The 22,436-nt window shown below is 37.5% G+C and overlaps 1 protein-coding gene across 2 annotated transcripts in view; it reads right to left on the reverse strand.

The window, feature by feature from the left end:
• The window catches only part of PTPN12 (protein tyrosine phosphatase non-receptor type 12), a 102,326-nt gene that overhangs the window by 68,549 nt on the left and 11,341 nt on the right, over window positions 1-22,436 (reverse strand). The window contains exons 2-3 of one of the 2 annotated variants that reach the window (XM_054495099.2): window positions 1,591-1,727; window positions 180-288 (exon numbers count right to left, since the gene is read on the reverse strand). Coding sequence is in view for 1 of the 2 variants with exons in the window: in XM_054495100.2 (XP_054351075.1) it covers window positions 180-288 (109 nt within the window). In the remaining variant the exon portion in view is untranslated. The remainder of the gene's footprint in view (window positions 1-179; window positions 289-1,590; window positions 1,728-22,436) is intronic. The other variant, XM_054495100.2, reaches the window with a different exon arrangement.

Consider the following 22,436-nt stretch of genomic DNA (forward strand, 5'->3'; position numbering starts at 1 on the left):
ATTAGGATCAGAAGGAAAAACAAAAAGCACAATTACGAATTATTATCTTTTCATGTACTTTGAAAGATAGGTTAATTACTACTTCCTTAACAGTGAAACTCAGGAAGAATAAAACTAGTTAGGTTACAAAAGGCTAATTAGCATTTCTATGTATTTTATCAAGAGCATTTCCAACTTACATGGCAGTATGTCCTTGTATCTGTTCTTTTTAACATTTTCTTCTTTTTCTCCAGTGGCTGTGGGATATATCTTTTCTGTTCTATATTTGGTAGACAATCTTCTTAACCGCTTAAAATACAACAAATAAAAATTAAAGTTTAGAGAAAGTGATATTTTAAAATTTTTAATGAAATCTGGTGACCCCAATTCCTCACAACTCATTTTCCTGTCTCTTAGCTCTTAATTTCCCCATCCCTTAATAATTAACCCCAAGGATAATTTCTTTTATAGCATAAGTGCAAACATAAGATTCATGTTTATTTCACATGAGCAGCAAAGAGGGAAAACAGAATAAAAGTAATATAATTTAAAGATATCATTAATAAGCTGAGTCAGAATATTTAACTCAGTCTTTAACATATTCGAGTAATTTCAGTGTTTTAACTAAGGGTCACAATAACTAAGTTTTAAAATCATGCCTAAAAGAATTATGTACAGGTTTCTTTATTTCTTCTCTCAATAAACCATGAGCACGCACCCATGATGTGCCAGGCTTTCTCCCAAGGCATAAGCTAATAATTACTTACAAGACATTGCAAAACAAAGTTCTTTCATATTGAATTGGAAATGTCCAACAAAGACCAATTCTGCTTATTCACTGCATTACAGAACTAGTTTGTGGGTTAGTGACAAATTCTTACCACATATGGCAGTAGGGATGTTCTTTGGGCTGGAATATTTCTGCGTGTCAGTAATACACTTCCTGCTTTCAGAAGCACTGAAAGTCAGTATTGTGAATTGTTCAAATTCTACACAACTACACTGCTGAAATTTAATTTCAAAGGAACTTTCTTTCAGGCCTCAAGACATATTGAAAGCATTCTGGTTTTACCATTCAACAAATTATTAAATACAAATAAAATGAAAAGTAAATCTGATAAAATCTAACTTTCTCACTACTTTATTTTTGCTACTTGTGATACTGATATTTAAGGAACTAAAACTGTCTATAAACCTTTCTTTTTCTTTGAAAAACTAGTAAATTTTATCATCACAATACTAGAGACCTACAACAGGAATACATTTTTTTCTTTATGATGAAGATTTACTAGAATCTTATCTGCACTGGCACAATGTCAAAGTAAAATTCCCCACATTTATGATGCTATTTCTTGTGATTTCCTGTGGTAATAGAGTTCTCCAAATGTATACATGTGTCAGAGGAAAAACTGTATTCAAAAGCAAGTGGGGGCCGAGCATGGTGGCTCACACTTGTAATCCTAGCACTTTGGGAGGACTGCTTGAAGCCAGGAGTTCAAGACCAGCCTGCTTAACAATGCAAGACCCTGTCTCTGAATTGTACTTCTACAACTTTGTCCTCCAGATAAAAATGGGACACACATGAAATGATTTATATTCAAAGTTACATACCACAGCACTTTGTTTGTTTGTTTTGAGACAGGATCTCGCTCTGTTGCCCAGGCTGGAGTGCAGTGGTGCGATCTCGGCCCATTGCAACCTCGACTTCCCGGGTTCAAGCAATTCTTGTGCCTCAGCCTCCTGAGTAGCTGGAATTACAGATGCGTGCCACCAGGTCCAGCTAATTTTTGTATTTTTAGTAGAGACAGCGTTTCACTATGTTATCCAGGCTGGTCTTGAACTCCCGACCTTAGGTGATCCACCCGCCTCAGCCTTCCAAAGTGCTGCGATTACAGGTGTGAGCCACGTGCCCAACCACTGCAGCATTGTTAGTAACAGCAAAAAACTACAAACAATCAAAGAAACCTCTTAATACAAAACTGGCTAAATTTGTTTTATTCATACCATCAAATATGAGAGAGCTGAAAAACAAATGAGTTAGCTTTTTATATACAGTAAGATGACAATATCTGAAAAATACATATTAAGTATAAATGTAAAAAGCAGGAAACATAATAGTGTACATTATATTATATACACAGCGTAGTATGTATATATGTAATATATTACTACTAGTGTTAAAAAGAAAAACATTTGCATTTGCTTGTACATATGCATATACCATCTCTGGAAGAAAAACTATTAACAAAGTATGTGTCTGTGGGGAAGGGAAATGGGTACCTAAGGGAAATGGATGGGAATGAGACATTACTATTATGTCTTTTCATATCTTTTGGATTGTATGACTGTATTGCCTGTTCAAAAAATTGAACGTAAATAAAAAAGGAAAGTAGAAAAGATTGTTTATGATGTCGTTACTCCATATTAACAAAGATCCTCATGGTTACTTATATACACATCTTGCACATTTAATTAGAATGTTTGTATTTTCTCTGCTCAAAGATTAAGCATCTGAAAAGATGTATTTTTAGATATTTATAGTATCAGTGCATTTTAAAATATTATATTTGAATCTGACGTAGAGAAGGATATCAACTTAAATAGTTGCAGAAACACAGAGGGGAAAGGAATATATCTTAGGTCAATGTCAGTGAGAAAAAATATAAGTACAAAGAGTGGTTGAGTTTAATTATAAAATGTGAATGTACCTCAGGAATGCCTGGTACAATCACTCTAAGCTTTTTCTTTTTCATTAATTCATTCACTCATTCACAGACAGAGTCTCACTCTGTTGTCTAAACTGGAATGCAGTGGCATGATCATGGCTCACTACAGCTTCAAACTCCCATGTTCAAATGATCCTCCTGCCTCAGCCTCCAAAGTGGCTGGAACCACAGGCTCATGTCACCACGCCCAGCTAATTATTATTACTATTTTTTGTAGGGCTGGGGTCTCCCCATGTATGTTGCGGAGGCTGGTCTCGAACTCCTGGGCTCCAGCAATCCTCCTGCCTCAACATTCCAAAGGGCTGGGGAATACAAGTGTGAGCCACCATGCCTAGCCCACTCCAAACTTTTCTTCTTTTACATAACAAATTATGTTATTGAGAAATGTGCAAAACAAAGCTTTTATATGAAATGACTTTACATTTCTCATAATGAACCTTGAGAACTTCTGTGTCCAAATACTTATCTAAGTTTGGATTTTCATTTATCCAGTTTTCTTAATGCCTAGCACGCCATTTCTTAAAATGCTTTCTATATTAAAGTTCAAAATGGAGAATGCTCTATTAAAATAAAAATCTAAAAAAGTAGTGTTCTTAGCCATTTTCATGCCCATCAGAGATACAAAAGTGGTCCATAAAACAAGTAAAAACTTTGTTTTGTACTTTAAAAAGGTATCTTCAAGTTGGAACTTATTTCCCACCAACAAATGTCAGCTTTATAGTAAGCTACATAAATTAAAATTCTGGATTTGGTACTTTCTTAGCTGTGTGACAATTAATATATTTAACCTCTCTGTGTCTCATCTATAAAACTGAGATAATAACCTTCACTCAGCAAAAGGTCTGGTACATAAAATGGCTCAATAAATGTTAACTATTATTACTGAACTAATTACTGGAACTCTTTAAATGTTGTTACTTCAGATTTATTTCTTTAAAACCTTTCCTAGATCAAAGATCAGAAAGAGTTGCATATTCCAGGTCAATTTATCTGCCTGAAATTGCAAAGCAGTTTGTCAAATTTGAGTGTGCTTCAGAATCACCTGGAGGGCCACATTGCTGGGCCTCATCCCAATAGTTTCTGATTCAGTAGGTCTGAGGTGGTAATTGCCTGATAATTTGTCTTTTTAAAAGTTGCTAAGATTCTACTTAAAAAAAAAATCCCATGATAATCATTTTTCTGCGTCTTTGTGTATGCTTTTTCTTTGCTTGTTGGTGGTCTCCCCACTTGCACACCTCCAAATCTTACTTATCTTTTAATTTTAAGCCCTAGCTCCTACAGTGTTTCTGATGCCCTTCATCCAGACATAATCTTCCCCTCTGAATTGTTTTACCTTTATATGTACTCTTAGAACACTTACATTTCTTACTCTTATGATAAATATATAAAGAGAATACATCTAATTTACCCTGTTAAACAATAAACTCTGTGGGTACAAAATTACCGCCAGATTAAGATCTGATTTGGCCTAGAGCAGGTTTTTTTTTTTTTTTTAACACATCAACATTAATGTCTAAATAGTTCTTGAATAGAAGTAGCACCAAAGTTCATTTAAACTCTATGAAACAGAAAGTATCTACACATATAATTTTATTTTAACTTCCTGACCACTATTCTATTGTCTCTGATGAAGCTATTACTAGGAAAGAAACAAAAAAATTCTGTATTATTGAGAAACATAATATACTAAGAAACCTTACTCATAGACTGTATGAGAATAGCACTAAACATTAATAAAATAATTCAATTATGTAATTTAATTATTTCATACAATCCTAAAGCAAGAAATAATTTTTAATCATTTACTATATTAACTGGGCAAAAATATAGCTAAATGATGTCCGTATTAAGTTATAGGTACCCACCACACCCTTTATCATGTGTGACTTTTTTAAAAAAAGCTAAGCAAACAAACAAATCCTTTAAGAAAGCATTTGCAATTAAGTCTACCCTAAAGATCTTTATTGAGCCAGTGACTCACTCTGTTGCCCAGGCTGGAATGCAGTGGTGCAATCACAGCTCACTGCAGTCTTAAACTCCTGGGCTCAGGTGATTCTCCCACCTCAGCGTCCCTTAGCGGGTAGCTGGGACTACAGGCACGCACCGCCACGCCTGGCTAATTGTTTGTATTTTTTGTAGAGATGGGGTTTCGCCACGTTGTCCAGGCTGGTCTCGAACTCCTGGACTGAAGCTATCTGCCCACCTTAGCCTCCCAAAGTGCTGGGATTACAGCCATAAGCCACTGCACCAGCCTACCCCAGAAGTCTTTAAAAAGTCACATAAATGAATTCCAAAAATAACTGCACTCCTTTATTACTGTTCTAAAAAGTCAAGTCTGACCATTTTAGTCCCACATTTAAAAACTCTCCTATGTGTCTATCACCTCTAACATAAACCACCAAATCTTTAATTATAAGATATGTTGAATGTTGCCTGTCCAATTTTCTAGCCTCTTTTTATAATGCTCTTATTAGAGTTTGATGCTTCAGTCATATAGAATTACTCACCACCACTACTACTAGCAGTAACCCTCCACTTCTTAAACATCAAAGTTGCACAATTTTTGCTCTTACTGGTGAGCAGGGCTCTGGCTAAAGTGTTATTTCCTTTTTGAAGGCTTTCTTGAACCTTCCCTCCTTTACTGTTCCTCAGCCTTCTGCAATGAGTCCATAACACATTGTTGTATTGCCACTTGTGAAAAGTATTTCGTAAGTATTTCAGTACTTGTCTGTCTCGTCCACTAATCTATAAAACTGAAGGCAGAGATTAGACTATCTTACTGGACTTTATAGACCAATAGCTAATGCAAAGCAAAACTCTCATTACAAATTGAAGAATTATTTACTAAGCCTTCTCAGACAAGTCAGAGAAACATTTTCAATACTTAGAATTTTTGATGTAAACAAAATTCGAGTTTAATATTCACTTTGCTTTAAACAGTTTTTTATTTCTTAAAACACTAAATTTGTATTCCCCTAATCCTAAATCAATAAATGGATTCTCAAAAGCCTTCAAAATCACATGCAATGTGACTTCAAGACATCCATTTGTGTGCCAAGATTCTAGTTCTTAAAAGGGTGGGACAATTCATTGTTCATCTAAGCTCCTGAGAATGTTTAAAGTTTGTTAAATCTCTCCAGAGTCAAAGAGCTGTCTATTGGCCTGTCCACTGGATGTGTAATGGGCATCACAAACATGCCCAAATAGCACCACCATTCAACAGTAGTTCAAGCCAAAAACCTAACACTCATCCTTGATTTGTTCCTCTATCTCGCTCTTCACCCTATCAGCAAATCTTATTAGCAAAAATACAGCTAATTCTCTTCATATTCACTGAACAGACTTTGAAGTGAAAATACATTTAGACAGACAAGCGTTAAATTAATTTGTTGGCTGGATTTTAAATCAGCACAATTAATAAAACAATAAATTAACACAAAAAGAAACAGCACTAAAATGGAAATTAAGCTAACTGAAATTCCTTTTGGAATAAGATGGGATATATACAAATTAAGTATCAAAGCTGAAGATCTCTCATGCTCTGTTATTAGACCACACACCACTGCCTCAAATTCCTCAATGTTATAACACTTAAAACACAGTACAAGTTTCAGCTGGGTGCAGTGGCTCATGCCTCTAATCCCAGCACTTTGGGAGGCCGAGGCTGGTAGATCACGAAGTCAGGAGATCGAGACCATCCTGGCCAACATGGTGAAACCCCATCTCTACTAAAAATACAAAAATTAGCTGGGCATGGTGGCGCATGCCTGTAATCCAAGCTACTCGGAAGGCTGAAGTAGGAGAATCACTTAAACCAGGAAGGCGGAGGTTGCAGTGAGCTGAGATCGCACCACTGCACTCCAGCCTGGCGACAGGGCGAGACTCCGTCTCAAAAACAAACAAACAAACACACACACACACAAAAACACAATGACAACAAAAAACAACAACAAAACACAGTATGAGTTTCATAAGACACAACTTTTAGTAAATATGCACACAAGAATATACAAATATTAAAACTATACTTTGTATAGTAAATAAAAATGGAAATTACTTTAAGCTTAAGAGTTATACTGTGGCAAAATATTAAGGCTACCTAACCCATAAAATCATACTCCTTTTACGTAATTGCTCCGGAAAATTTCTGAGGCAATTACTGGAGAATTCATCTGAATTTTAAAAGGTAGCAGGTTTGGGACATAGTTCACATTCAATAACCATTGTTAAATAAATAAATTCATCTGGCTTTATATTTGAAAATTTCAACTGTCCTCAGTCAGAAAAACCACACCATCTTAAATAGTATTAATTTAACCCTACAAGTTGCATGATAACCAAACCAAAATTTCTTAAAACCCCAGCTATAAATTAATAGCGGCATACAGTAAAATTAGAGTACCAGCCAAAGTAACACTATACTATCTCAAAGTAACACTGTATTATCACTATTTTATCTCTAACTTTACAAACATACTTACATAAAAATATGCATATGGGCTGGACATGGTGGCTCGTGCCTGTAATCCCAGCACTTTAGGAGGCCAAGGTGGACAGATCACTTGAGGTCAGGAGCTCAAGATCAGCCTGGCCAACATGGTGAAACCCAATTTCTACTAAAAAATACAAAAATTAGCCAAGCCTGGTGGCGTGTGCCCGCAGTCCCAGCTACTTAGGAGGCTGAGGTTGCAGTGAGCCGAGATCACACCACTGCACTCCAGCCTGGGCGACAGAGTTCCATCTCAAAAAAAAAAAGAAAAAATGCACATCACTATCGATAATGGTTATAAGCAGCTAAAATAACCAAAGGGTCTTTCAACTATACAACTGCAATGTCTACCTTTAGTTGCAAAATATGTAACTCTGCCTATCAAAATTCATCTTCCTATCTTTGCTCACTGTTCACCCACTGCTGCATAACAGACTAATTCTCTCCCTTTTTTTTTTTCAGAAATACATGGCTATGCCTCCTCATTTGAAGCCAACTCAGGATTGATAATAAAGAAAGTAACTTTGAAGTAAATAGGGCCAGTCTTATGAGTCCTGGAGTAATAAAATGATTCTGTGCTTTGCTCATGTCAAAATCTATGCTTCACTTATTCCCCTAATTGTCTGCCAAGCAAACTCCCTGCTTCTTACTAGCCCAATACAGAAATCATCTTCATGAAATTTTTCCTGATAGTAGTACTGGCATACAGGCCCATCATCCACTTCCTCATCTCTATCTACTTTATATACACCTCTTATCTAGAACATATCCCAGTGTACAGTAATTATTTAGATATGCACATATGCCATCCCTGATAGAACATGAATTCCCTGATTTAGACCATATCTTCTTAATTAGTAATAGCTACTATCAGCATAATCCCATAACAAATAGTAGGGAGTAAATAAACTGTTAGGTCTTCTATGTAAATCAGAATTGACCAGTATACTTAAGAATATATTGCTTACACTTCATTTTTACTTCACAATAGGGCAGCTTTAAGTCAGAGAAGCTGGGGTTCAATTCCTAGGTTTCATCAATTACTAGCGAAGGAGATCTCTCCAATATAGCTAGATAATCTTCCCTGAATGCGTGTAGCAATAGTCCTTGATTTTGAGAATGTTTTTAAATAAAACCTTGTACTACAGACTTTATGTTTTAAAATTATAAATATGGCAAATCATAAACTAAATGAAAAAATGTAATAAAAAAAGGCTTTTTTTTTTTTTGCATAGCCTAGACAATAAGCAAATGATTTTTTTTCTTCTCTCCTGTCCCTTCATGAGAAAATACAAACTTATAATGCAAGTTTACCCTTTCCCTATCCTGAAAGTATATTTTTATGGAAATAAAAGTAGAATCCCACTTGAACTAGGAGGACAATAAAATTTTGTCATATACATTAATTTTATTGAAATGAAGATATCTAATACAATAAATGGAAAGTGTTCCAGGTTTGATTATTTTTGTTTCAACTCACAAGGCCCTCACTTTCTTTTACCCATTTCCTCATCATCCATTATCTAATGTCCCTCTATCTATTAAACTTAGCAATCGCTGGTTCCACTGATGTTCCGCCAATCCCAATTTCAAATACTTTGTCCCTACAGTAAATTACCCTAAAATTCCAAAATCTAGATATTAAAACTATGGCTCCCGACTATGTCTTCCTTCATCTGGTTATGCATCCTGATTCTGATTTAAGAAAACACAATCACTATAGTCCCACTTAGTCTTCATAGGGGCACACTCTGCCAAACCCAGACTCCCAAAGTATTACAAAGCAATCCATCACTAATCTCATTATCTCATAGTATATAATAAAAACATACAGCAGGCCGGTGCAGTGTCTCACTCCTGTAATCCCAGCACTTTGGGGCCAAGGTGGGTGGATCACCTGAGGTCAGGAGTTTGAGACCAGCTTGGCCAAGGTGGTGAAACCCCATCTCTACTAAAAATACAAAAATTAGCTGGGTGTGGTGGCATGTGCCTGTAATCCCAGCTACTCGGGAGGCTGGGGCAGGAGAATCGCTTGAACCCAAGAGGCAGAGGTTGCAGTGAGCCGAGACTGCACCACTGCACTCCAGCCTGGGCAACAGAGTGAGACTCTGTCTCAAAAAATAAATAAATACACTTTGGGAGGCCAAGGCGGGCGGATCATGAGGTCAGGAGATTCAGACCATCCTGGCTACCACGGTGAAATCCCGTCTCTACTAAAAATACAAAAATTAGCAGGGCGTGGTGGTGGGCACTTGTAGTCCCAGCTACTTGGGAGGCTGAGGCAGAAGAATGGCATGAACCCAGGAGGCGGAGCTTGCAGTGAGCCGAGATCGTGCCACTGCACTCCAGCCTGGGCGACAGAGCAAGACTCCATCTCAAAAATAAATAAATAAAATAAATAAATAAATTAATTAATTAATTAATTAAAAACATACAGTAAAATTGAGAATATTAAGTTCTAGTGTTAACATATTAAGCCACAATTACATCAATTCTCTTTACCTCCAATTACAAAAATAAAACAAAGACTCCCAAATTAGTAGCAGAGATTCAGAATTCACACTTCTCTCTGCAAAAACAAATATAGCACAGGAAAAGAGTCACTTGTGTAGTTTAACAGAGCTCAATACTTATTGACCACCATATGGAAAAAAGTTATTTTTGCAAGGCCAGAGACTGCCACAATGCTGTGGTCAGCTGACCAAACTTTCTAAAGAGAAACTACACTTCCTGGTGAACCACTAACTCCTGCACCCTCTGAAAATTTCATTTTTTCCTTTATTACCCTACTAAAATTACTTTTAGCAAGTCACCAATAATCTCCAACAGGCATCAAAATCTTAATAGCTTCAATTCCTATTAAGTATTTCATATAGATGATTCAACAGACACAATTTTACATCCCTATATGACTTAGCAATCCACTCGAACCACTGTGATGGCTACTATCAAAAAACCAAAATAGGCTGGGCACAGTGGCTCACACCTATAACCCAAGCACTTTGGGAGGCCAAGGCAGGAGGATCGCTTGTGCCACTTGAGGAGTTCAAGACCAGTCTGGGCAACATAGCAAAACTTCATCTCTATAAAACAAAAAACAAAAAACAAAACAAAACAAGCCAGAATAACAGGTATTGGCAAGGATATGGAGAAACTGGAACCCTTGTGCTCTGTTGTGAAATGTAAAATGATACAGTTACTATAGGAAACAGTATGGTGGTTCCTCAAAAAAGTAGCAAAAGTAGAATTATAATATCATTCTTCCAAAAAGCAAAAGTAGAATTATCATATCATTCAGCAATTCCACTTTTGGGTATATACCCCAAAGAACGGAAAGCAGGGTCTCGAACAGATATTTGTACAACCATGTTCACAGCAGGAGCATTCACAATAGCCAAAAGGTGGTAGCAGCCTAAGTGTCATGCTATGGGCAAATAGATAAACAAAACGTAGTATATACATACAATGCAGTATTTTTCAACCCTTTAAAAAGGAAGACACACACTACAACATGGATGAACCCTGAGGACATTATGCTAACTGAAATACACCAGTCACAAAAAGACAGTATTTTATAATCCTAATTATATGAGGCACCTAGAATTGTCAAATCCATACAGACAGAAAGTGTAATAGAATGGTGCTAGAGGTTGGAGGAAGGAGAAGAATGAGTTTGGAATAAAGAGGGTGGTTTAATGGGAACAGAGTTTTAGCTTTCCAAGATGAGAAGAGTTCTAGAGATTGGTTATACAACAATGTGAATGTACTTAACGCTACTGAACTGTACACTTAAAAATGACTTAGATGATAGGTTTTATGTTACATGTATTTTACCACAATTAAAAAAAATTTTTAAGGGAAAGAAACCCTTTGTAGTTGTTTGCACAGAATTAAATGTCCTATCCAGTATCAAAAAGAACAGCTAGTTGCAGGCAAGCGCCATTAAAGTATCTCACATTACCAGGTCACATAATATTCATACAACATTAGAAAGTTCTGACCTATTCACGAATTAACTGTTATGATATTCCCAAAAAATATTTTTGAGTTTGCTGACATATTGGATTCAGAGATTTATAATAAAAAGAACTTCCTCTTCAAACTCAATGATCACTTTTATGATGATGACTGGCTTCACATTAACTCCACCTAACCTATCCTATACCCAGGGACTATTTCAGGTGCTAGTGATAAGAGATGAATAGGACAAAACCCCTGCTCTAATGAGGCATATATTCCAAAAACATGTCCTAGTCATATAGTACTTGTCATTCTTGCCTTTTATATCCATCATTTTTACACATTTTATCCCATCACTACCAATGCTGCCATCACCCAAGATTATAATTCACTGCCTCACAGACAATAACCTATTTCTTTTTCTTCCCCCACAGAGCCTAGTGTCTTCCAAATACACATTCAACAAGGCAGGGCAAGTCTGCTAGACATAATAGACATTGATAACCCATTCAGAACATCACATAGTCAGTGAATTGGCACCCTATTTTCACATTCAGTTCAGTAAATTTATGTAATATAATTTATAAAACTAGAGAGCATAAACTTAAAATGCTATTTGAAATTTACCATCTGTGGTTTAGCATCCTATTGACATATGAAGGTAATGAAAACTGGAAGTGTAATTTAAAATAATTTACCTAAAGTAGTATCTCCTTGTCCTAAATAACATACCTAAAGACACTCACTTTCTGATTTACTTCTTTATTATGTCACCTACAATGTTACCAAGGAAAGCTTTCACTCTTTTACCATCAAGGGAAAATGTGCACAATAAAGAGGTCAGATAATACACACATGTAAAAAACTCAGCATATCAAGTGATCCAACATATCACTGAATATAACCATACTCAGAGCTATAATTTATCACAGCTAAAGGATACAAAGTGAAAGCAGCACAGAAAAAGGCACAAGAGGCAAAGTCCAGAAGAAACTAGGCACAAGCTTTCAAAAATCCTCTTCTAATGAAATTACACACGACCCTCTAATTCCTGCAGAAATAAGAAATAAGGAATCCTCCTGCCTCAGCCTCCCAAAGCGCTGAGATTACACGATTGAGCCACTGGGCCCAGCCCATAAACCACACTGTTTGCACAGTTTGGGCACAGTGAACCACTCTTATCAGGGGATAATGGAAATTCTCCCAAAAGTCTAAGTTCCCAGACACCAGCCAAGGGATAACATTGTAAGCAGGCCTTTCTAAGGATAGCAGTTTTAGGCCTGCTATGTTACTCTTTTCTGCCTACAGGTATAAAATGAAAAAGCAAAACTCTCTCCCCTCCACATCTGTTTCCTTTTAGGTAACCAGTTATGCAACGTCTCCTTACTAATAGCTATTTTAGGTTGTTTCACAAAAATTGTTGCATACTTGGACACACTATTTTATGCACGTATGCAAGTATTTTTACGGAAAGATCCCTAAAGTTGACATGCTGGGTCAAAGAGTATGTACATTTATCAATTCTATTAGAAGTGGCCAAACTGCCTTCCAAAATAGGCTTCACCAGTTTACCCTCCCATTAACGGACCTAGAAACACTAGTTTTCTATATCCTTACCATTTTCTTTTTCTTTCTTTTTTCTTTTCCTTTTTTTTTTTTTTGAGATGGAGTCTTGCTCTGTTGCCCAGGCTGGAGTGCAGTGGTGTCATCTCGGCTGACTGCAACCTCCACTTCATGGGTTCAAGCGATTCTCCTGCCTCAGCCTCCCAAGTAGCTGGGATTACAGGCGCCCACCACCAGGCCCAGCTGGTCTCGAACTCCTGAGCTCAGGTGATCTGCCCGCCTCAGCCTCCCAAAGTGCTAGAATTACAGGTGTGAGCCACCACGCCCAGCCGCTATTCTCAATTTCTGAATTATTATGAATTTTTGAGTTTTTATCAAATTTGGTAGCTACTCCCCCAACAGTTAATGATGTTTAACTTCCATTTTTCTGATTATTGGAGACGTTGATGATTTTTTTCCTGTGTTCAGCACTTATTTGCATTTTTCTTCTGGTAATTATCATACCATATGCCCATGTTTCTATTGAAATGTTCTTTTAATTGATATATAGAAGCTCATCTTAAAAATCCTTTCTATAAAGCCTTGTATGACCCTTCTAACAGTATGTGACTTTTTCCTTTTAAGAGTCCTAATTGCACAATGTGAATGTACCTAATGCCACAGAACTGTACACTTAAATGATAAATGTTTTGTATTAATACATTTTATCACAATAAAAAATGCAAAAAAAAAATCTGTCATTCAATCTTAAGAGCAAGTAAAAAGCTAAACAAACTGAAAAATCAACAACTTTTCTTAGATCTGTAAGAGAAGTTAAGTCACAGGTCAAACAGCTGCCTCCAAACTGGAGAGACAGAAGGTGAATACGGAGAATCACAAGTAATCAGAGCAGAAACACTCACACAGCAAACTTCCATAAGAAACCTGAACTGTAACTGATGAATTGCTAGAGGCTCAGTGTGAACAACTATGAGGGTTAAAATCTCCAGGGAGGCTGGATGCAGTGGCTCATACTTGTAATCCAAGTACTCTGGGAGGTGGAAGCGGGAGGACCTCTTGAGCCCAGGGGTTCGAGACCAGCCTAGGCAAACACGGTGAGACCCCACCTCTACAAAAAATTTAAAAATAGCTAAGTGTGGTTGCATACATCTGTAGTCCCAGCTACTAGGGAGGCTGAGGTGGGAGGATCACATGAGGCCACGAGGTTGAGGCTGCAGTGTGCCAAGGCTGTGCCGTTGCACTCCAGCCTGGACAACAGCGAGACCACTCTAAAAAAAGACAAACAAAAACAAACAAACAAAAACTCCTGGTATACCCAATCAGAAGGGGACCCCACATTTTTCTTTTACCTCCAGGAGCTCTACCAGGTTCTCATAGTAAGTATCAGAGAAAAATCCCCTCATGCTTCCAGCAGCAGGAGAAAGGGGAGCCATTTTGCAACACACCAGGATATTCCATTCTTCTTTTTTTTTTTATTTTTGAGATGAAGTCTTGCTCTGTCACCAGGCTGGAGTGCAGTGGTGCGGTCTCGGCTCACTGCAACCTCCACCTCCCAGGTTCAAGCAATTCTCCTGCCTCAGCCTCCCGAGTAGCTGGGACTACAGGAACACACCACCAAGCCCAGCTAATTTTTATTAGAGACGGGGTTTCACCATGTTGGCCAGGATGGTCTCTATCTCTTGACCTTGTGATCCACCAGCCTCAACCTCCCAAAGTGCTGGGATTACAGGTGTGAGCCACTGTGCCTGGCCGAATATTCCATTCTTCTTAACAAGGTCTGCCCTACGGAGAAATGATTTAACCTGAGCCTAACCTGCTGGGGTTTTAGCAGAGCCTTATTTACATGAGGTAAGGGAAATACCCAACTATAGGTCATTCAAGCCATCCTGGGGGTGAGGTGCTGAGAAACAGGATATAGTTCAAAATTCATAAACAAGCTCACTGAAAGACTGAGACCTTGGCTCTGCGTGGCTCATGCCTGTAATTCGAGCACTTTGGGAGGCAGAGGTAGGCAGGTCTCTTCAGCCCAGGAGTTCAAGACCAATCTGGGCAACGTGACGGAACCCCATCTCTACAAAAAAATATGAAAAATTAGCCAGGCATGTTGACACATGCCTGTGAGCCCAGCTACTGGGGAGGCTGAGGTGGGAGAATTGCTTGAGCCCAGGAGGTGGAGGTTGCAGTTAGCTATGATAGTATCACTGCACTCCAGCCTGGGAGACAAAGCACAACCCTGTTTCAAACAAACAAACAAACAAACACCCTATGATTAATATCCTAAGAACTCTAACGGATAACGTAGACAGTATGCAAGAATAGATGGGCAATCAATATAAGCAAAGAGATAGAAATTCAAAGAAATAACCAAAAAGAAACACTAGAGTTTTGTTTTGTTTTGTTTTTGAGACAGTCTCGCTCTTTCGCCCAGGCTGGAGTGCAATGGCGTGATCTCAGCTCACTGCAAGCTCCGCCTCCCGGGTTCACGACATTCTCCCGCCTCAGCCTCCCCAGTAGCTGGGACTACAGGCGCCCACCACCATGCCCAGCTAATTTTTTTGTATTTTTAGTACAGATGGGGTTTCACCGTGTTATCCAGGATGGTCTCGATCTCCCGCCTCTGTCTCTCAAAGTGCTGGGATTACAGGCATGAGCCACCGTGCCCGGCCTAAGAAACACTAGAGATTTTTTTCAAAAACTGTAACAAAAATGAAGAATGTTGTTGGTGGGCTTACTAGTAGACTGGACATGGCTGAGGAAAGAATCTCCCAACTTGAGGATATCTCAATAAAAGCTTCCAAAACTGAAAAAAGATTAAAAAGACTAGAAAAAAACTGAAACAACAGAACAGAATATGCAAAAACTGTGGGGACAACTACAAAAGATGTAAATATGCATAAAGGTAATAACAGAAAGAGAAGAAGGGAACAGAATAAATATTTGAAATAATGATTGAAAACTTCCCCAAAATAATGTCAGAAACCAAACCACAGATCCAAGCAGCTCAGAGAACACTGATCAGAATAAATGCCAGAAAAACTATTATGTAGGCATATCACTTTCAAACTACAAAAAATCAAAGATAAACAAATCATTTAAAAAGCCAGAGGAAAAAAAATCATCTTACCTACAGAGGAGCAAGTATAATAAGAATTACATCTGACTGTGTTTCAGAAACTAGGCAAGCAAGAAGAGAGTGACAAAATATCGTATTGAGAAGAAAAAACCCACCAACTTAGAATCCTGAACGCTGCAAAACTATCCTTCAAAAACCAAAGAGAAATAAAAACTTTCTCAACAAACAAAAATTAAGGCTGGGCAAGGTGGTTCATGCCTGTAGTCCTAATGCTTTGGGAGACTGAGGTGGGTGGATGGTTTGAGCCCAGGAGTTCAAGACCAACCTGGGCAACACAGTGAGACCTCGTTTCTACAAAAACAGAAACAAAAAAAAACTTAATTGAGTATGGCGGTGCATGCCTGTAGTCCCTGCTACTCTGGAGGCTAGGGCAAAAGGACTGGTTGAGCCCAGCAGGTCAAGGCTGCAGTGTGCCATGATCATGCCACTGCATTATAGCCTGGGTGACAGACAGAGTAAGACCCTGTCCCCCACAAAAGATTAAGAGAATCTGTTGCCACAGACCTACCTTGTGAGAAATGTTGAAATAAATTTTTTAGAGAGAAAACAAATTATGCTAGTCTGGAATTCACATCTACATAAAGAAAGGAAGAAGAAATGAGAGAAAGAATAAATGAAAGTAAAATTAAAACTTTTATTTTTCTTATTAATTGATCTGATAAGTTTATTTAAAATAGCAGCAAACATGTATTTGGTTATGTATGCTTGCGTGTGTATGTTTATTTGTAAGTGAGATAATGCCAGCAATGATACAAGGGATAGAATTAGGATTATTTTGTCATTATAAAGTAATCTCACCATCCATAAAGTGGTACAGTGTTATCTGAAAATGGACTTGGATTTGCTGGAAATATACACTGCAAATGCCAGAGCAACCACTTAAAAAAGTAAAAACACCCAGCCAGGCACAGTGGCTCACACCTATAATCTCAATACTTTGGGAAGCCAAGGCAGGAGGATCGCTTGAGGCCAGGCGTTTGACAGCATGGGCAACATGGTAAGACCTTCTCTCTACAAAAAATAAAAAACATTACTTGAGGGTTGGTGGCACACACTTGTAGTCCTAGCTACTCAGGAGGCTGAGGCAGGAGGATCACGTGAGCCCGGAAGTTTGAGGTTACAGTGAGCTATGACATGCCACTGCATTCCAGTCTAAGCAACTAAGCAACACCTTGTCTCTTTAGAAAAGAACAACAACAAAAAAAAGTAAAAAAAAAAAAAGAAGTAAAACTGACATGCTAAGAAAGGACAGTCATATGATATTTTGAAGTAAAACTGCAAAAGGCAGAAAAAGAGTGGAAGACAAAAAAAAAATAGGAACAAAGAACAATGGCAACAGAAAATAGTGGCAAATGTGGTAGACATTAATCCAATGCTATCAGTAATCACTTTGAACGTCAATGGTCTAAATGTACCAATTAAAAGATTGTCAGAGTAGATTAAAAACCAAGACCTAACTATATGCTGTCTACAAGAGATCCACTTTAAATATACAAACACATGTAGATTAAAAGCAAATGGATGGAAAAAAAATATCAGCTAACACAAAAATAAAGTGAGACTAGTTATTAATTTCAGATAAAGCAGATTTCATGGCAAGTAAAGTTATCAGGGATAGGGTGGCTTTACATCATGATAAAAAGATCAGTTCTCCAAGAAGACAGTATAATCCTTAATCTGTGTGTGTCTAACAACTGTGCATAAAAATATGTGAGCCAAAACTGATAGAACTGCAAGGAGAAATATTTGAATCCACTATTATAGTTGAAGACTTCCGTACTCCTCTATCAGAAATGGACAGATGAAGCAAGCAGGAAATGAGTAAAGACACAGCTGAACTTAACAGCATCATCAATCAACTGGATATATAATGCACGTCTATAGACTACCTAAGACAACAACCACAGAAGACACATTCTTCTCAAGTTTACATGAAACATTCAACAAGACAGACCAAATTCTGGGCCATAAAACACACCTCAACAAATTTAAAACAGCAATCATACACAATGTCTGCTCTCAGACCATAATGGCACTCAAAAAATTTTGGATGTAGGGGCATTTTAAACTTCAGATTAGGGATGCTCAACTCTGTATTTTCAGATAATTAAATATACTATACACATTCTTTTTGTCTCTGTCACCAAAAACGTCCAAAAGAGAAAAAGAGCAAGGGGTTGCCTTTTTCCCCTCCCATTTATTTAACTTCTCACTTAATGCCCTAATCATGCTTCCTTCTGACACATCTGACACTGTGTCCTTTATTCTTACTAATTCAAACATTACAAACTACTTCTGTTTTAACGATAAAGAAGCTAAGATTGAGAGTGGTTCAAATCATGTACTCAACATTACATAGTAAGTAATGGCCAGATCTAATACCTATATAACTGTTGTAAACCATATCATTGGACTGTCCACTATAATGCTAGACACTCAAATTCCTAACAAAGATATGTTACTTCCATCAGGTCTTTTCTTCCCTGCCTATTTTTACTATTGTACATTCCTTTGTTTACACCCTCTTTAAATAATTAAGACTCCTGCCCAGTAGTATCACCAGATTACCTTTCCCTCTTTTATCTATAACCTGTTTTAAAGGCAAATAATAATTTATAGATCTAATCCAACCTACATCCTATTTTAAAAAATGATAAAACCTCTATACCTTCTTTAACAACTAGAGAAATAAATGATGAGGTCATTTTAGAACATATTTGAAAATATCATATGACGCTGAGACCTTGTAAACAATACAAAAACAGCATCTAATAAAGCAATGACAAGAAATTAAATGTATTGGTTAAATATTCATCCTGTACTTCTCGTTTAAGTTGCATTTAAAAACAAAATACATACTTTAAAAGTAATACACCAGGGAGCAGTGGCTCATGCCTGTAGTCCTCCTATCTACTTACGAGGCTAAGGCAGGCGGATCTGTTGAGTTCAGGAGTTTGAGGCTACAGTGAGCTGTGATTGTGCCACTGCACTCAAGCTTGAGCAACAGAGACAGACTCTGTTTCTTAAAAATGAATTTTAATAATCTTCTATCTAAATTATAAAGTAATTTAAAAAACTAAACTTTTTACTTTTGTGCACCATCTAACAATGTCAGTGAATGGGTGTGGAGATAAATATTTGAATGTGTTTAATTATTGCAGTTGCAAAATCCTATTACTAATATCCACCCACCCTATGTTTCTCCTTGGCATTCATACAAGGGGTCTTCAAAAAGTTCATGGAAAATATGTACTATGAAAAAAATTATGCATGGATTTCAATTTTGTTTTGCACCAAAATAAAGTCATACTAACTTCTTATAACATGTCTGATGAACAGGATCTCATTTGAAGCACTAAGAAGTACAAGATATCAGTTTGAAAAGAGCCCCTATCAGAGCAACATGAATTCTGCTAAAAAACTGAAGCAAGAACAAAACATCAAATTTATGGTAAAGCTTGGATGGAAGAATGGTGAAGCAAAGTTTATGGGGACAATGCCCCAAATATCAGCAGCTTACAAATGGATGCCTCTTTTTAAGAAAGGACAAGGTAATGTTGAAGATGAAACCTGTAGCAGCAGACCATCCACATTGATTTTTGAGAAAAAAATTCATCTTGTCACTTGCCCTAACTGAAGAGAACCTGCAATTAACAGCATAAATAGCCAACACCACAGACATCTTAAGTTGCTCAGCTTACACAATTCTGACTGAAAAATTAAAGCTGAACAAATTTTCCAATCAATTGGTGCCAAAACGATTGCACCCAGATAGCTACAGACAAGAGCAGAGCTTTCAATGGAAATTTTAAACTGTCATGCCTGTATCTCAGCACTTTGGGAGGCCAAGGCGCGTGGATCACCTGAGGTCAGGAGTCCCAGACCAGCCTGGATAACATGGCAAAACCCTGTCTCTACTAAAAATACAAAAATTAGCTGGGTGTGGTAGCGCACACCTGTAATCCCAGCTACTCGGGAGGCTGAGGCTGAGAATTGCTTAAACCCAGGAGGCGGAGACTGCAGTGAGCAGAGATCATGCCACTGCACCCCAGCCTGGGTGACAGAGTGAGACTCCGTCTCAAAAACAAAATGAAAAATAATAAATAAATAAATAAACAAGTGGGATCAAGATCCTGAAGCATTTCTTAAAAGGACTATAACAGGAGATGAAACATGGCTTTACCAGTATGATCCTGAAGACAAACTCAATCAAAGCAATAACTACCAAGAGGTGGCAGTGGTCCAGTCAAGGCAAAAGTGGACCAGTTAAGAGCAAAGCTCATGGCAACAGTTTCTGGAGATGCTCAAGGCATTATGCATGTTGATTTTCTGGAGGGCCAAGGAAAGACAACATCTGCTTATTATGAGAGTGTTTCGAGAAAGTCAGCCAAAGCTTTAGCAGAAAAACATCCGAGAAAGCGTCACTAGAGAGTCCTTTTCGAACCACAAAAATGCCTCTTGGTCATTCCTCTCATCAAACAAGGGCAATTTTGTGAGAGTTCAGATGGGAAACCATTAGACATCCACCTTACAGTCCTGATTTGGCTCCTTCTGCCTTCTTTTTGTTTCCTCATCTCAAAAAAATCTTTAAAGGGCATTCATTACTCTTCAGTTAATAATGTAAAAAAACTGCATTGAAATGGTTAAATTTCTAGGACACTCAGTTCTTAGGGATAAACAAAATGGTTGGTGTGTCATCACTTATAAAAGCAAACTGATGGCGTTTATGTTGAGAAATTAATTTTATATTTTAATTTTAATCTATTTATAAATTTATTAATAAATAACATTTATTTACTTAATTCCATTTTTCCATGAGCTTTTTGAAGTCGCCTTGTATAATCTATTTACCGTATTAGATGAATTACAAACAACTAGGTGTAAATTACAGGACATTTCTAAACTACAAAGTACCTTCCAGTCTATCTCTACTATCCACACGTTAACACACATTAATAAATCTTGGGCACAAACAACCAATTGACTGAGTACGTAGAGAAAGGTGAGTAGGCAAATAGAATTTCAAAGGGAAGCACAAAGGCAGGCAGGCAGACACACAGGCACAAAGACAGGCACGCTGATAGCCAGGCAAACACAATGAATATAGTAACACATAAATTTTAGACAATTAATGAACTAAAAGAACTGTAGTTAGGTTAATTTTAATAATGCAAAATCTATTGTGAAGAAAATATGTTAGTTTTTCAGATAGTGATATATTTTTGACATACGATCAGGGAGTAAATCATAGTGTCTACTTTGATAAAAGTGATCTTTAGGGCCAGGCGCAGTGGCTCACACCTATAATCCCAGCACTTTGGGAGCCAAGATGGAAGGATTGCTTTAGGCCAGGAGTCTGAGACCAGCCAGGCAACATAGTAAGACCTCGTCTCTACAGAAAAGGTAAAAAAATTAGTAGAACATGGTGGCAACATGCTTGTAGTCCTAGCTACTCAGGAGTGAGGTGAGAGGATCACTTGAGCCCAGGAGGTCAGGGCTGCAGTGAGCTATGATTACACCACTGCACTCCAGCCTGTGCAACAAAGCAGGACCCTATCTCTTAAAAAAACAAAAAACAAAAACAAAAACAAAAAACAAACAAAAACCCAAACTTTAAAACAGGATTTCCTTGCAAGAAGGTTCCATATTTTAATGTCGAAAAATTATAATTTAAATATTAGGTACCATAAATAAGCAGCTTATAGATAATCTTAATTTTAGTTTGCTACACAGAAACCTTAAAATTTTGCCTGATGTTTAATGTCTAACTGTAAATGTGAAATAATGCTCTGCCAGAGCCAACAAATTGTTCTCTCAAGTCACAAGGACTCTTTGTGCTTCTTTTTCCATCTCTGAAAGAAGGTGGGTGGAGTTCATATGGGGCTGAAACCTTAAAATAGTAAATTTTTTTTCAATTTTGCTTCAAGGATTCTCTACTAGACACTCTTTGGGCTGCCCGCCTAGTTATCAAGCCATCCCTTCCTTTCTCTAAAAAAAGTTCCTTCCTTCCATACACATATGAATAAGCTCACCACCTTATACAACACCCATCTCACTGGCAAGTTGGTTATTTTCTTCAGGAAATTGAAAAACAAGATGTAGCAATTCTAGTCATTCTGAGCTCTTCCCATAATCTGAGATAAAAGTGAATGAGACAGGTTAGATTACCATAAGTGATGCCTTTATTCAGCACATGCAGGCCAAAACAGTGAAAGTCAAAATGCAGAGAGAGGTAAGAGTAAAGCAGGTGTGCAAAGAAGCAAAGAGAAGTATCCAAGCAGCCCCAGAGACATGGAAACTTGAAAACCATAGAAAGACACAGAGGCTGGCATGGAGAGAGGAGTCACCCAGGCTCTCTATTTCTTGGTTCTGATGCTTCAACCTGCTCAAGGGCAGTATTCCATTGCAATAAATTCTTTCTTCACTTAAGTTACTTTTTGGAAGTAGGCTGCAACCAAAATCTATACTGACAGAAAACTTTTTTTGTAATTTTGAGGATATTTATGCTCTACTCTAGGGGGGTAGGAAGTGGGGCTTTATTGACTTTTTCTCTAAGATTGAAAATGTTGGCCTAAGCAGCATCATG

This window comes from Pongo pygmaeus, chromosome 6 (assembly GCF_028885625.2).
Source record: "Pongo pygmaeus isolate AG05252 chromosome 6, NHGRI_mPonPyg2-v2.0_pri, whole genome shotgun sequence".
In the NCBI taxonomy this organism is placed as follows: domain Eukaryota; kingdom Metazoa; phylum Chordata; class Mammalia; order Primates; family Hominidae; genus Pongo; species Pongo pygmaeus.